This window comes from Raphanus sativus, unplaced genomic scaffold (assembly GCF_000801105.2).
Source record: "Raphanus sativus cultivar WK10039 unplaced genomic scaffold, ASM80110v3 Scaffold2204, whole genome shotgun sequence".
In the NCBI taxonomy this organism is placed as follows: domain Eukaryota; kingdom Viridiplantae; phylum Streptophyta; class Magnoliopsida; order Brassicales; family Brassicaceae; genus Raphanus; species Raphanus sativus.
This window is the reverse complement of record NW_026617513.1, coordinates 4,727-16,820: the sequence shown is the minus strand read 5'-3', so window position 1 is coordinate 16,820 and position 12,094 is coordinate 4,727. Positions and strand designations below refer to the sequence as shown.

The 12,094-nt window shown below is 35.5% G+C and overlaps 3 protein-coding genes across 3 annotated transcripts; 2 read left to right on the top strand and 1 right to left on the bottom strand.

The window, feature by feature from the left end:
- Nucleotides 1–3,552: 3,552 nt before the first annotated feature.
- Nucleotides 3,553–5,066, top strand: LOC130505358 (UDP-glucuronate 4-epimerase 1). The gene has a single exon (XM_056999957.1). The coding sequence runs from the start codon at nucleotides 3,691–3,693 to the stop codon at nucleotides 4,978–4,980; it is 1,290 nt and encodes a 429-aa protein (XP_056855937.1). The 5' UTR covers nucleotides 3,553–3,690; the 3' UTR covers nucleotides 4,981–5,066.
- Nucleotides 5,067–8,461: 3,395 nt separating this feature from the next.
- On the top strand, nucleotides 8,462–10,026 carry LOC108840211 (tetraspanin-9). The gene is made up of 2 exons (XM_018613045.2): nucleotides 8,462–9,016; nucleotides 9,545–10,026. The coding sequence occupies exons 1-2, from the start codon at nucleotides 8,504–8,506 to the stop codon at nucleotides 9,839–9,841; spliced, it is 810 nt and encodes a 269-aa protein (XP_018468547.1). The 5' UTR covers nucleotides 8,462–8,503; the 3' UTR covers nucleotides 9,842–10,026.
- LOC108840210 (WAT1-related protein At4g30420-like) lies at nucleotides 9,931–11,612 on the bottom strand. Its single transcript, XM_018613044.2, has 7 exons — nucleotides 11,414–11,612; nucleotides 11,250–11,318; nucleotides 11,050–11,166; nucleotides 10,726–10,966; nucleotides 10,476–10,634; nucleotides 10,238–10,389; nucleotides 9,931–10,153 (listed from the first exon to the last, which is right to left on the bottom strand). The coding sequence occupies exons 1-7, from the start codon at nucleotides 11,590–11,592 to the stop codon at nucleotides 9,931–9,933; spliced, it is 1,140 nt and encodes a 379-aa protein (XP_018468546.1). The 5' UTR covers nucleotides 11,593–11,612.
- Nucleotides 11,613–12,094: the final 482 nt, after the last annotated feature.

Here is a 12,094-nt window from a genome sequence, read left to right as displayed (position 1 = left end):
TACTTTAACTATTTCAGATATTTGTTTTTGACTATCTATATATATTTTTAAGTATTTTAAACCAATTTAAAGGTATCATTCTTGATGTTTTATATACGTTAAATATAAAAATAATTAATATATAAATATATAAATCTATTTTTAGATAAATTCAGGTACACGAATACTTTGGTTCGGATCCGATTCGGTTCTCTAACTAACAATTTTGAATAATTCGAATATTTAATCAATTTATGTTCAGGTTTGGTACTATATTTACTGATTGGTATCAGTTCTGTTCCTCGGATTCATTTTGCCAAACCCTTATAATTACATGAAAAACAAATATCATCACATTTTTAAAATATACATCCGCGGAGGTGCAGAGATCAAAGTCTATAATCATTTATTTTAACAACAAGCCAAATAAATATGTTGATTGAAGAGCGAATAAAACAAAACTAGAGAAATATATAGTTTATTAGATATACTCTATGTGTCGAAATTATTATAAAGAAAATTTTATTAAAATAAATAAATTTAATAATTACAAACAAATAATATATTTCATAAAAGTGGAAAATAATATCCGCGCTTTTGAAACGCGGATCAAAATCTAGTTTCTGTTAATCCTAATTCTCTACATTGAATATTACTGTATATGTAATCGAGTTGGTCCACGCACCTAGCTAATGGTAGTATATAATATGAACTTTATTTTTTTCCATAATTGTGTTTGTATTAGACACTGTTACTAAACAAAGTTGATGTGTTCCTTTTAATCCCAAGTAAAATGGATATGAGCGTCTGGATATACGTAGTTTTGAATACAGATGAATACGTTCAATCTTAGATGAACCATTCCGAATATAATGATCAAAATTTTGATATTAGATCGCAACTGTGATTAAATTCATTTAGTTCTGTATGTATCAAAACCTAATACAGTGATTAAACTGTTAAAGGATCCTAGTTTTTGTTAATTATTGTTAATATAGTTTCAAATTTACGATAAATAAATGAAGCAATGTATATGACTTAAGCATGTTACGTAGCTTCAAGACAAAGACTCCAATAATAGTTAATTAGTGCTATGAAAAGTACTAAAAACTTTGTCTATCATAATGCTTACTCCATTATTTTAAAATAAATATATACTTTGTAATTCTAGCAGGATCTCGCAAATCTTTTCTTGCTCAAATTGAGGCCTAGTCTGGATACAAAGAATCTTCCCAAAAACTATGAATAGGCTTGAATGTTTAAAAAGATGTAGTAAGAGGTGGCCCCATATTTTTTTTTTTTTTTGGAACAAAGAGGTGGCCCCATATATACCTTCACTTTTATGGTGAAACCGTGACTTGTGGAAGCGGCAGAGCTAGAGAAACATGGAAACGGCACGCAGTTATTATTTCCATTCTCTCATGGCTTTCCCAAAACAGCCAATGGTGAATGCTCTACGGTCACACATCCTCTGTCTCTACATTATCCTGTTTGAAAAAGTAGAGTTTTATTCTTTCAAACTATAAAAACTTTGATATATTTATTAAAAGTAAATAACATATTTTCATTGATTCTAAATTTCAGTAAAACTGATAAATGCACTCACACGTCTTTGTGCTAAAATTTGACTCAGTGCGGGCCGGTGCCAGTCGGCTTGATCATATAAAGAGCAGTAATTAGCAGTTCCAAACTGTGATAATTGAGTAATTACAATATCAAGAGAAGTTTTATTACTTCCTCTGTACCATTTTAAGTGATGTTTAAACATTTTTATTTTGTTTCATTTTAAGTGATGTTCTCATATTTCTAAATAAAATTTAATGTCAATTGAAACTTTCAACCAATTACAAAATACTACATGTTTTTCTTATTGGTTAGACTGATTTTATTTAATGAAATTTTATGTAACCAAGATAAATTGCATAGAAATTTGTGTTTTTTTAATTTTTGTGTAGAAGCCTTAAACACCACTTAAAATGGTACAGAGGGAGTATGTTCTTTTGTTATTTGGAATCCGAAGCCACACTCCTCTGAATGCATTCACGTTTACATATCACAAGATTTACAACTTATGGAGATCTTTTTTAATGCTGATAGTATACGAATTGGATACGTTATCAAATTGGAACTATAACCGATTAATTAAGTATTTTAATATTCGAATAAAGGATTAAAGAAAAAACTATACTTTTTTGCACGGACCACGTCTTGCGAACGGACTTGATTTATAAGAGGATCCTACAAAACAAACCATACGCAATGACCTAAGCATGTGGTCTTTTGAAGTTTATACAACATTAGTTGTAAGTTGGTCGCACGTTCTTGTTTTCAGTTTTTTGAATAGTATTTGATTAAGGATAACATGTGCTAATTGTTGAATGAGTGAAACTGATGAGTTATTACCTAGGAGATCTTAAGAATCCTCCACAGACAAGTATTTTTAAAGTGATGATCAACTACCAACTAACTTTTGTTCATGTCATCTTCTTCTTCTTCTTCTTGCTTGTCAGTGCTATATATTACGACCACTTGTCTTATTACAGTGGATGCATTCAGCAACAGTAAGAAAAACAACACTTGGTAAAAAACATGGGTTTGATCAAAAGAAAAGGCTTGCATTTGCCAGGATGTAAACTAGTGGCAATATGTTTGCGATCTAGAACAAAGATGAAAGAAGCAGCCATAGAGATAGGCATTGTAAGAAAATTCACGTTACGTGTAAATACATCTAGCCCTCTAAAAGAAACTTAACAACTGAACCGGATTATGAAACTAGATATTTCTTGCAATGTGTTTAACAAATGAATCAACTAGCAACTAACTTGGTCCTGGACATTACACACCAAATATGACTGCAGAGTAGCGATACTAATCAAAAGAACAATATATGAATGTCACTAAATTAACTGATGTGTTCACATATTGTAGTGTAGTAAACATGATACTCATGGTTCAACCATTAGTATATACTACTATATACCAAGAAATAATAACACGCTGTAATTATACGATCTCCTTGTCACAATATAACGACGAAACTATATAAAATTTTCTATCTATTAGTATAAAAAAAAGAATCAGAAATGAACTCTTTCAGTTTAAGACTATAAAACATTATCGCACATTTATACTGAGAACACTCGTTGACAAAAAAAAAAAACTACCAACACTCAATGCATCTACCATGGCATAGTGGAATAAAAATTGCTAAAGATAACCCACGTTTATCGTTAAAGTGATGAGTCCACTGTTTTGTTTTTGCTAGTTTACCCAACAAAAGGTCGTTTTATCTGTATTTATTTCATCTACCTCGCTGTATTTTAAGATTCCTCCTTAAATTGCGGTAAATTGGTGAAAAATAGAGATTACGGTAGACTCACACTAGATTTAAAACACTAATCCAGATCATTTAATAAATAAACTACTACCGATTTTGTTTTTTTTTTTAATTTTTTTAATTTTTTTTGTAAACAAATAATAAGGAGTTAAAAAAGAAAATGCCAATCTGTAAATCAGAATTAACGCGTCTCCTTGTCCCCTGAGTCATCTGTATATATATTCCTCCCGTCTCTTCCTCTTCTCCTCAGCAGATGCTTTTGGAAAACACTCAGAAAAAAAAAAAACAGCATCTGTCTTCTCTCTTTTTAAAAATTTTAAATCATTTTTTGTTTTTTTTCAATTCGATAAATCTTTCCGTCAACGCCGTTAACCATGCCTTCCATAGAAGATGAGCTGTTTCCGTCAACGCCGGGTAAATTCAAAATCGACCGTTCAAACCGTCAGCTCCACCGCTGCTTCGCCTCGACGAGCACCATGTTCCTCTGGGCCCTCTTCCTCATCGCCCTCACCGCCTCCTACCTGAGCTTCCAGAGCTTCGTCGACTCCGGCAGCCGGTACCTCACCGCCTCCTGGGGCGGCATCCAGTGGGAGAAACAAGTCCGAACCTCCGCTCAGATCCACCGCTCCGGCGGAATCTCCGTCCTCGTCACCGGCGCCACCGGATTCGTCGGCAGCCACGTGTCCCTCGCCCTGCGGAAACGCGGCGACGGCGTCGTCGGGCTCGACAACTTCAACAACTACTACGATCCTTCGCTCAAACGCGCGAGGAGGTCTCTCCTCTCCTCCCGAGGGATCTTCGTCGTCGAGGGAGACCTCAACGACGCGAAGCTGCTCTCCAAGCTCTTCGACGTCGTCGCCTTCACTCACGTGATGCACCTCGCGGCTCAGGCCGGGGTTCGATACGCGCTGGAGAATCCTCAGTCGTACGTCCACAGCAACATCGCGGGGCTAGTCAACCTCCTCGAGACCTGCAAATCGGCGAATCCTCAGCCGGCGATCGTCTGGGCGTCCTCCAGCTCCGTTTACGGACTCAACGAGAAAGTGCCTTTCTCCGAATCGGACCGTACGGATCAGCCGGCGAGTCTCTACGCGGCGACGAAGAAGGCGGGAGAGGAGATCACCCACACTTATAACCATATTTACGGTCTTGCCATCACCGGTTTAAGATTCTTTACGGTTTACGGGCCATGGGGTAGACCGGACATGGCTTACTTCTCCTTCACGAGGAATATTCTCCAAGGTAAACCGATCACGATATACCGGGGGAAGAACCGGGTCGATTTGGCGAGGGATTTCACTTACATCGACGATATAGTCAAAGGATGTTTAGGATCTCTCGATTCGTCGGGTAAGAGTACCGGTTCGGGCGGGAAGAAGCGTGGTTCGGCACCGTACCGGATCTTCAACCTAGGGAACACGTCGCCGGTTACGGTTCCGATCCTGGTGGATATTTTGGAGAAGCATCTCAAGGTGAAAGCGAAGAGGAACTTCGTGGAGATGCCTGGAAACGGCGACGTTCCGTTCACGCACGCGAATATTAGCTCCGCCCGAAATGAATTCGGGTATAAACCGACAACCGATTTGGAAACCGGGTTGAAAAAGTTCGTTAGGTGGTATCTTTCTTATTACGGATACAACAGTAAAGCCAAGCTTGTACATTAACGGTGAATTTTTTTTCTTTTTTGTACGAATTTTTTTTAATATACCAAACATTAATTATTATTATGATGATGATGATTCGTTTCTTATTTACTCATTCTAGCTAATCACCCCCAACATTATATATTCTTTTCTCTTACGACAATCAAAAACCAAAAAGACAGCGAATAAATTTGGTTTCTTGATTTTAATTATATTTAGCAAATAATTACCTGCCAAAAATGTTAGTTACGGGATATACGGATATATAATCAGTGATTTAATCTGGGGGAAATAAAATAAATATATTAAAAATAGGAAAAAAGTTAGCTGGAAAAGATTGTGACAGCAGAGAAAGTGAGCTTTTAGTGGTGGGTGGGGTCAATCAGACTTTTATTTTTATAAAGAAGAAGACCTAAGCTGTACGGTAACCGTTGGATCCGATGAGGAATTTAATTTTTGAGTCGTAATCTTACGGTCCAGCTGTGAAGTACTCATGCGACGTTATCTTCTCCACCGACACTAACGAGGACAATAAACCATATTCATCATTTTGTATCTTTGGAGGTAGCAAAGATAGGAAGTAGAAGATACGGGAAGGGTGTTGAGCTGAAGTCTTTGTAATATTCACGATACTGTTTGATGCATGTCTTTTCGGTCCATAGGTTCTTTAGATTTAACATGTTCATATATGATATATGTATATAAATGTATATCAAGAACTTAATTTTCTTCGAACAAATCTTTGTATTTTTTTTCAACCAAACGAGTTATAGCGTGGATAGATATTGACATTTTGTGGGTCATTAACTGATAACAAGTACATTGTTTAAGAATGACAAATTTATTTAGTTAGTTGTGTTTGTAAGCCAAAACATATAAACAAGTTATAAAAAACCATTTTTTTATCAAAATAACAATGAAAAATATCTTAGCAACTTTTATCAAAAAAATATATTTTAGCAATTAGAGACCTTGTGATGTCGGCAATCGGCGAAACAAGACATTTTGTACCGATTTTTTGTTTCTAAAAACTTAAGAGATATACAATGCTGAAGATATTTGATCCCAACAAAAAGAATGTAGAGAAGCAATTGTTGAATTGTGAATTGTATGAATTAATCGAGTGGTAACGTGGTGGAGAGACCCAATTACTAATACTAATGAAAATACAAATGTAGAAATGATTGATCTCTGTAAGTTCAAAAATTATGTTTTGACTTTTGTATATGAGTATTAATGCTCGTTTATACATGTTGCACACAAATATTGAATTTGATAAAGCAGAGAATATAAATGATTATATATGAACACTTTATTTTACCTCATAACCATTGTGATATGTTGTGCTTCTCGGCTTTGATCATAATGCAGCAAATTTCAAGTAAAACGGGCATGCGTAGAAATCAGTCAAATGAAAAAACCGATTGTGTACACCTATACGAACTTTTACTTAACTAGTTCGGTTTTCTCATTTCTTTTATTGAGAAAGCTAGTTCGGTTTGGTTTAGTTAATAAAAACTTATACGATTTTTTACTTAACTTTTAGGTTCATATCTTGGGGCTAGGATTAAGTGAAATTAGTGTAATCTCAAAAGGGCTATGGTTAATGAATTTTCTTCGCCTCATTTGTCATGTAGGTTTCATCATTCGCGGACAGGTAGTATATTAGTTTTTTTAGAAGCTTAAAAGTTTTGTTTATTGCAATTACTACATGATATTTTATGTGTTCTAGTCTTACTACACGGTATAAATATATCATAAACCTGGATAGTACAGTTAATCTTTTTGTTAATATATTGGTGAAAAAACATGAAGGTAGAAAATGAGTTTATCAAAGATTGTTATTGACCAGAATCCTAACAAAACTGCTAACTGATTGCTTTTATACTAAACTACTTGAATATTTCTCTATGTTAAAGACTGAATATTTGGAGTTTGAGTATATATATGGATTTGTTACATGCTAGCCTGGATGATGAACGTCGTTGAAATCCATATATATGTTATTTTGGATGGGTGTGGCATGTTTTCTTTTACTTTGTAAATTTACAAGTTTCTATCCATAATTGTTAAAATATTATTATAATTACTGAAAGTGAGATGGGGTCTACAAACACCACCAACTTGCTTGCTCTGTAACTCTTCCGCAGAATCGAGTGACCATCTTCTCATCATCTGTCTTTATTTTTGGAACCTGTGGTTTCCTCTAGCCCATCGTTGCAGTCTGTCTCCACAACAACAATGGAAAGATGTCACAGACTCACAGCTCAACTTCAATCTTTCAATAGCTATAATTGGAGAGGTAGGCTGATACTTCTAACCTGACAAAGTTGCATCTACTAGAACTGGCAAGAACGTAACAACCAACCACACCGTAACAACCAACTACACCGCAACACTTTTCACTCTATTGATGTGCTAAACCAGCTTGATTGATCACCAGATAAGGGATCATATTCTTAACTACAGATAAAAAAAATCCTTGTTTCTCCTCAAAGATGACGCAACAATGTTACAATCGCTTGAGGTTTTTTTTTTTTTGCGCAACCGCTTGATGAGGTTCTTTCTACCTTCTTCGTAATCATCGTCTGCAACGACAACGAAAGTTTCTTTTATCTTTGGGCCTCAGGCCTGTTCTAATTGTTAAGGGCTTTTATGATTTTTTATTTGAATACTTAAAACTGGGCTTCGCTATACCCATAACACTGGTCTATGAGGTTTTAACCAAAATGTTGATACCAACTAACAAAATTATCTAGAAAAAGGTTTTAAATAAATAAAAAAGATTGGTTTTACTTTGACACGTATATTCCAGCCTTGGCCTTCAACAAAATCCTACTGGTGTAAAAGAAAAGAAACCATACAACAGATAATGCGTATTACTAATTATTTGATTTTTATGTTGCTGATTTCTTCCCAAGATATTGTTGATTTTTGAATAAAGTTAAATCGATGGCCTATTATGGTATTACTTAACTTACAAAAACACGTTTTCACCAAATTAGCTTGTGTGTTTATCATCATCTCTTTCCTTTTTAATAATTCTCTGTATATGTAAGAGGAAAATATTGCAAATATCATTAACCTATGCATACTTAGCAAGAAAAATATATTTAAAAATGAGATTAAAAGTATTTATATTTTAAACGAAATGGTATTTTAGTTAATGATTCTTTGATTTCTATACAATGTAATTTCATTGTTATATTGCTATTAAGTAAGATAATTAACTAATTATATTGCTATTAAGTAAGATAATTAACTAATCAGATTTGAAAATTTGAAAACTTGAATTCACTAGCTCAGAAACCGCGTGATATTTAAGGGTCTTTCCTTAATGGTATTATTCAAAACGTCTTGAAATAGAAACAACATCTGCAGTACATTACATTTACACATACTCGTCCTGTAGTCAGATAAGGTAATTAGGAAATTTCATTACAGATCTTATTACCTTCCTCGACGCGTTTAACTTTCACTATATAAATCTTATTTTGTTCCATGCTGATTACATCTAATCTTCTTCATCACCAAACATCACAACATGGTTCGTTGCAGTAACAGCCTCGTAGGCATACTCAACTTCTTCGTCTTCCTCTTGTCCATTCCCATTCTCTCCAGCGGAATCTGGCTCAGCCTCCATGGCCACACGCAGTGCGAGAGGTTCTTCGACAAACCCATGATCGCTCTCGGCGCTTTTCTCATGGTTGTCGCACTCGCAGGAGTCATAGGATCTTGCTGTAGAGTTTCGTGGCTCCTATGGTTTTACCTTTGCGTGATGCTCTTGTCAATCATCGTGGTCCTTTGTTTCACCATCTTCGCCTTTGTCGTCACCAATAAAGGCTCTGGCGAAACCATCCCCGGAAAGGTTTATAAGGAGTATAGACTCGGTGACTACTCTGAGTGGTTGCAGAAGCGTGTTAACGACAATCATCATTGGAAAAACATTAGAAGCTGTCTTTACGAGGACAAATTCTGTAATCGCTTGGAGTTCTTCTCAGCTGGTAGATATCCTAATGCTTCTGAGTTCTCCAAGAAGGATCTCAATTCTCTTGAGGTAACCATCTTTAAAATGCAAAATACGCTAATCTGATTAGAAATGTAAGATCATGTCAGAGGTATGTAAATAACTTGTCCTTTTTAGGGTTTTAGTCTGACGATCCTTTTTGTCTTCAGCATGAATCATCTTTTCATTATACTAATCTCTAAAATAATTTGTTCATTATTGTTACAGTGAATCTAAAATCTTTAATAATAATAATTGATTGGAATTGACTGGTTGTCTTAAATGTTTTGAGGTAATAATACTGAGTTGTTTTAGCCTTTTAGGCCAATTTGACTAGAATCTGATTCAAAGGTTAAAAAAGATCTTATCCTTTTAGGGATCTTTCAACTTAATATTTTAAGATTCTAACAAATTGATTTCAGTCTTCCTTTCACAGTCTCTTGATTTAGGAAAGAAAATCCAAACTTTTAAAAACAAATCAATATGGCTTCCCCTTGTTACAATCTATATGAATCTTGATTTTAATCCTGTGATATTACTCTGATTGTTTTTATTTATTTGCTTTTGTTGTGTTTTCAGTCTGGTTGCTGCAAGCCCTCTAATGACTGTAACTTCACCTACATAAGCCCAACAACTTGGAACAAGACATCAGGAACATATAAAAACCCAGATTGCAACACTTGGGACAGCGATAACAAAAAGCTCTGCTACGATTGCCAATCATGCAAGGCCGGTTTTATCGACAACCTCAAGACCTCATGGAAACTAGTTGCTATTGTCAACATCGTCTTCCTTGTAGTCCTCATTATCGTCTACGCTATGGCATGTTGCGCCGTCAAGAACAACAAGGATGACAACAGTTATGCGCAGTTCTAAAGAGTGGGAGTTTGAGTTCTCGTTTTATTAGAGTAAAAATCTTTCAAATAATTCTAGAATCAGAAGAAATAAAATAATATCGAGTCAGTTTAGTTGTTGATGTTTTGGATTTCTTCAGTTGATTTGTGTTTGGACAGAAGGGGATTCTCTAAATCTTTATTACAGTTTGTTGTGTTTGAAGAATCTTCGATGTGAATCTTTACTTCCGAGTTGTTTCTACTGTCTCTTTGTTCTTGATTCTTCATGACATCTTTTGATTTACCCCAGAGCACAATGTAAAGTCCCATTATCACACATAATCCTCCGATTAAGCTAAAAATGAAAGGAAAAATATATATATAATGATTATGTTTATGGATTGTAGTGATCTAATATTAAGGAAAATTACTTTTCTACCTTCCGGTAAAAATTTCTTCGTGAAAGAACAGAGAAGCCAAGATTGTGACAATGACTGTACAGAGTGGGTTAAACATTGAAGAGAACAAAGGGCCTCTTTTAGATATAACCCAAGCTTGGACGGTAAAAGAAAGCGCTGACGCTACAACTCCCTAACAATCGCATTTCACAATTAGTGTTTATGTCAATATTTATGATTAATCGACTGCTAAAAGGGAAAAATGGTTTGTGTGCTTACAGCGTAGAGACATGTAGCAAACTCGGAGTAAGAATGGAGAATCCAAGCGTTCGGGTCTTTCTCAAGGAAGAAGGTGACGACTGCACACTGTATCGTTCCGAATAAACACATCCATGCTGATAAAGAGACGTGATCTGGGTAATAGGCAGAGATTGGAACCTAGGGTATTGTTGAAACAAAGTTCACTTTTCTTGTATAGCAAGAACATTACCAATGAGAAGTACTGACTACCGATCTTAGTGAGTTTTACCTGAAGTGTGAGCCAGAAAGACCAGCAAAGATTGCTAGAGAATAAGAACAAACAACCAATCAGCCACATGTTTTGGTCCTTTAAACCTCCTAGCAACGAGCTCGCAAGGGATAAAGCAGACTCTGAGTTGAGAATCTTTGGTCCACGAAGCAGAGTCATGGAGATCGCTCCTACTACACATAGGACCGTCCCTGCTATCTTCGCTAACCCTCTGATATTCTTGATATTCACCTTCTCGTATCTAAATATTAGCAGTTACACTTGAATCTTGTTTTTCAAAGTTTCATATAAAGAGAAAAGTAAAAATGCAGTTTATGTATATACCCGACTAGAAATGAGATTAGGAAGGTAACAGCAGGGTTGATGTTACCCATGGCACTTCCCATGGACGATGAAGCTAAGTAAAGACCTTCAAAATACAGATTTTGATTGATTGTAATGCTGCAAAAGAAAAAAGGCAAAATAGTGCAAGATTCATCAAACTAGAGTTAAAAATAAAGGACAAAACATATACACTTAATTACCCTATAAGCGAGACCATGAATATTAACGAAAAGCTCTTTAGATCCAAAGGAGATATCTTCGATTTTCTCCTAAAGTTCCAAAAACACACGTACACATAGAAATTAGCAAGAACTAGTGACAAATTCACATATAGATATAGGGAAAGAGATATGAGTTTTATAACCTTGAGAAGTAGAGAAATGGGAAGATGCAAATGGTTGCCAAGGCTTGCCTATAGAGGATAAAAACTCGAGGGCTTGTTCCATGAACCAAAGTAGCTCTTGAGGAAAGAGTCACTCCTGCGTAACACAGTTGCAACCCAATCATCGCCATCACCGGCTTGTACTCCTCTACCTTCCCCATCTCCTCTCTCTCTCTCTCTATCTAGATGTTTATGTCATGAAGTATACACTAGTCTTGCTAATTATATAACTATATAATCATCCAATGATAGATCAGATGCTAAGAGAATATTATTATACCAAAACGATTCGGTTCGCCAATACGTACTTCTTTGTCTACTGAACAAACCTTTTACAAGAGACTAACCAGTTCAGACAGCATCTTGTGCGTTAAGTCTTGTTTAAATCGAACTTGTTTAAAAATTCAATCAAAGTCTTTATTCACTACCAACAGAGAGTTGGTGCCCTTTGTTTCTGGTTTCAAATTTGTGTGACGAATACACTAGACAATGTGTTTATACCGTCCCAAACATAACAGTTATGAACGGTGGGCTAAATCCACCAATCCCTATATGGCTACAACTCATTTTGTTTTAATAGCACGAATGTTTGATACTTAATCATATGAGGCTACTTGAAACTGTCTGTCCCATTCAAGAAAACTATGAATTTTTTAAGATGCC